Source organism: Octopus bimaculoides, chromosome 10 (genome assembly GCF_046866305.1).
Source record: "Octopus bimaculoides isolate indiv1 chromosome 10, ASM4686630v1, whole genome shotgun sequence".
Classification (NCBI taxonomy): Eukaryota; Metazoa; Mollusca; class Cephalopoda; order Octopoda; family Octopodidae; genus Octopus; species Octopus bimaculoides.
The window spans coordinates 87,983,314-87,985,813 of NC_142937.1; the positions used below are offsets into that span (position 1 = coordinate 87,983,314).

General features: G+C 33.0%; 1 protein-coding gene across 1 annotated transcript in view; it reads right to left on the reverse strand.

The window, feature by feature from the left end:
* The window catches only part of LOC106869938 (sodium- and chloride-dependent glycine transporter 1), an 88,863-nt gene that overhangs the window by 57,103 nt on the left and 29,260 nt on the right, over positions 1–2,500 (reverse strand). Inside the window, exons 3-4 of the mRNA XM_014915875.2 lie at positions 1,256–1,387; positions 385–642 (exon numbers count right to left, since the gene is read on the reverse strand). Of these exons, the coding sequence (XP_014771361.2) occupies positions 385–642; positions 1,256–1,387 (390 nt within the window). The remainder of the gene's footprint in view (positions 1–384; positions 643–1,255; positions 1,388–2,500) is intronic.

Below are 2,500 nucleotides of genomic sequence, written 5' to 3' on the forward strand. Positions count from 1 at the left end.
ATATATACATAAATACATATATATATATATACATATATATATAAATATACATATATAATAATATAAATAATATATATATATATATATATATATGCATATATACATACGTATATGTACATACATCTATACGTATATATATATATGTACACACACACACATATATATATATATATATATATATATATATATATATGTGTGTGTGTGTGTGTGTGTGTGTGTGTGTGTGTGTGTGTGTGTATGTGTGTGTCTCTGTGTGTGTGTGTGTGTGTGTGTGTGTGTGTGTATAATATTATATATAACGTAGGCTATCATCATGCAGTCAACTTCTCTTGTTAAATCTATATTTATACAATTGTCTCTAGTGAAGAATGTAGCCAAACTTACTGTAGCAATGTGAATGTCTTTCATCAAGAAATCTCGTAAAATCGGTAAAATTAGGACCATCCAGAGTGTCTCTGAAACTTTTAAGCATGCCATTTTGTGTTTCAGAAAAACAGTTGCAAGTATTCCAAGTATTCAAACAGTTAGACCATAGCAAATTCTTCCGGAGAGAGGCAAAGAAGAAATGAAAGGAATATGCCAAAATGACGTTGTAGTAAACAGCAAGGACGGCCCCTATGGTTATCATAGAGTAGCCAATACCTGTGAAGGAGAAAAAAAGAAGGATAATTAATACAGTGAGAGAGAACAATGATTCCTCTTTTTGGCGGCTGTTATTATTTAATGTCACAGCATACATGAATGGAGAGACATCGAAGGGAAGTTACGAATGAGTATTGGCGTGTAAATTGTGCTGTGAAAGCATATGTAGTATAATGTGGGACTTTCAACAGAACAATTATTTAAGTGTACTAATAGAAAACGGGTCTTCACCTACGATATATAAAATCCAAGCAGGACAGTTTACTGTCGCGTATCCGAAGCTGACGCATGAGATGATAATTATTATTTTAGTCTATGATAATTAAACCTAACGTTGTGTTTATAACTTAAACAACCTAGTTATCTTATAGTCTACACTTTGCATTACACCGTAAGCCTTATATTTTCATAACAACTTGTGGATTGCATCTTGGAGCTTACGTGTATATGCTTACAATTTTTAGCATACATCTTGCAGCTTCGATCTAGAAATTATGTAAGATAGATTTCTAATTGTAAAATCAGCAGATGAAGAGATGTAACTAGATACCACTATGCATTTATAGCAGACATTTTACTGATTCTGATAATATATTAATAACATAATTGTTACCTTTAAAAGCTGGACTGGCTTTCCAGATACTCAGTGGTCCACGTCCGGCAAACTGTCCGAATGATATTTCCAGAAAAACGTAAGGAATTCCCAAGAAGATGAGTGAAATAATGTACGGGAGTAAAAAGGCACCTGCAAAAGAAAATAATATAAAAATCAAAAAGTTGGTCGTCTGATTTTTATTAGTGGAAGGCGTAAAGTGTAAAGCGTAATAGTAAACGTCATACGATTTGAATACTAGGCCCAACACAACCTAGTTTAACATCATCATGTGGTCCTTGGTCGGTTTTGCAGGAATTCACCTTCCAGACATCTCCTTCGTTTCCTTTCCGTCTGTGTGTCCTGGCTCTACTGTTTTTAAATACTAAAGTGTAGTATTTAAAATGGATGCACTTACTGTGACAAAACTTAAATGTCTATGATTATCGAGGTAAAGGAATTTGTGAAGAAATGTCAGATATTTTCTTTTCCTCTTCTAGCGCTTATTACATTCATTTTAATTACTGCATTTCCAAAACCCACCGGAAACAAACTTTACAGTCTTTCCTCGCTGCTAATAGATTAAACAGAAAACATTTACTGGTTTTTCCGCGCAACTTTATGAGTTCATCTGCACCGAACTAGACACTGCCTTACATTGCTGCAGGCTCCGTAGATAGAGAATAAGTAATTAAAAAATTCTCCTGATTCAACTATTCTCCTCCTTTGTTAAATTGTCTTGGTTATTGTGGTTGTTAATTACCAAGTGAGCGTTTGTAAATCTATAGTTGAAAGCGCTCTAGCTTTGGCCATTCTCGTTTATATTCAGATATAATATATCTAAGACTACTTTATATATTATACTATTTACAAGAAGAACTTTAGTGTGTGACTACAAAGAGATTTAACTGACATTTCTAGTAAGCTAAATAACCACAATCAGGTTTCATATAAATTCATAGTTTTGAATCGATGTGAAGATTTGTTATGAATGTGGTATATCTAAAGTAGTTTTGGTTTTAGTTAATGATTGTAAATTTGGTACAAAGCCATAAATTTTTGTTTGTGAAAACTATCGACGATATCTTGACCAATCCTTCTTATCTTTGTCATCCATCTCCACTTCACACGTCACTACCATTTCTCTATCTCTACAAAATTAATTATTTTTTTATATTAGAACAACACAACACGTATTACAATAACATCAGCAGCGGTAGTAACCAATTAATTCTCTCCGCCTTTACAAAATATACACACACACCA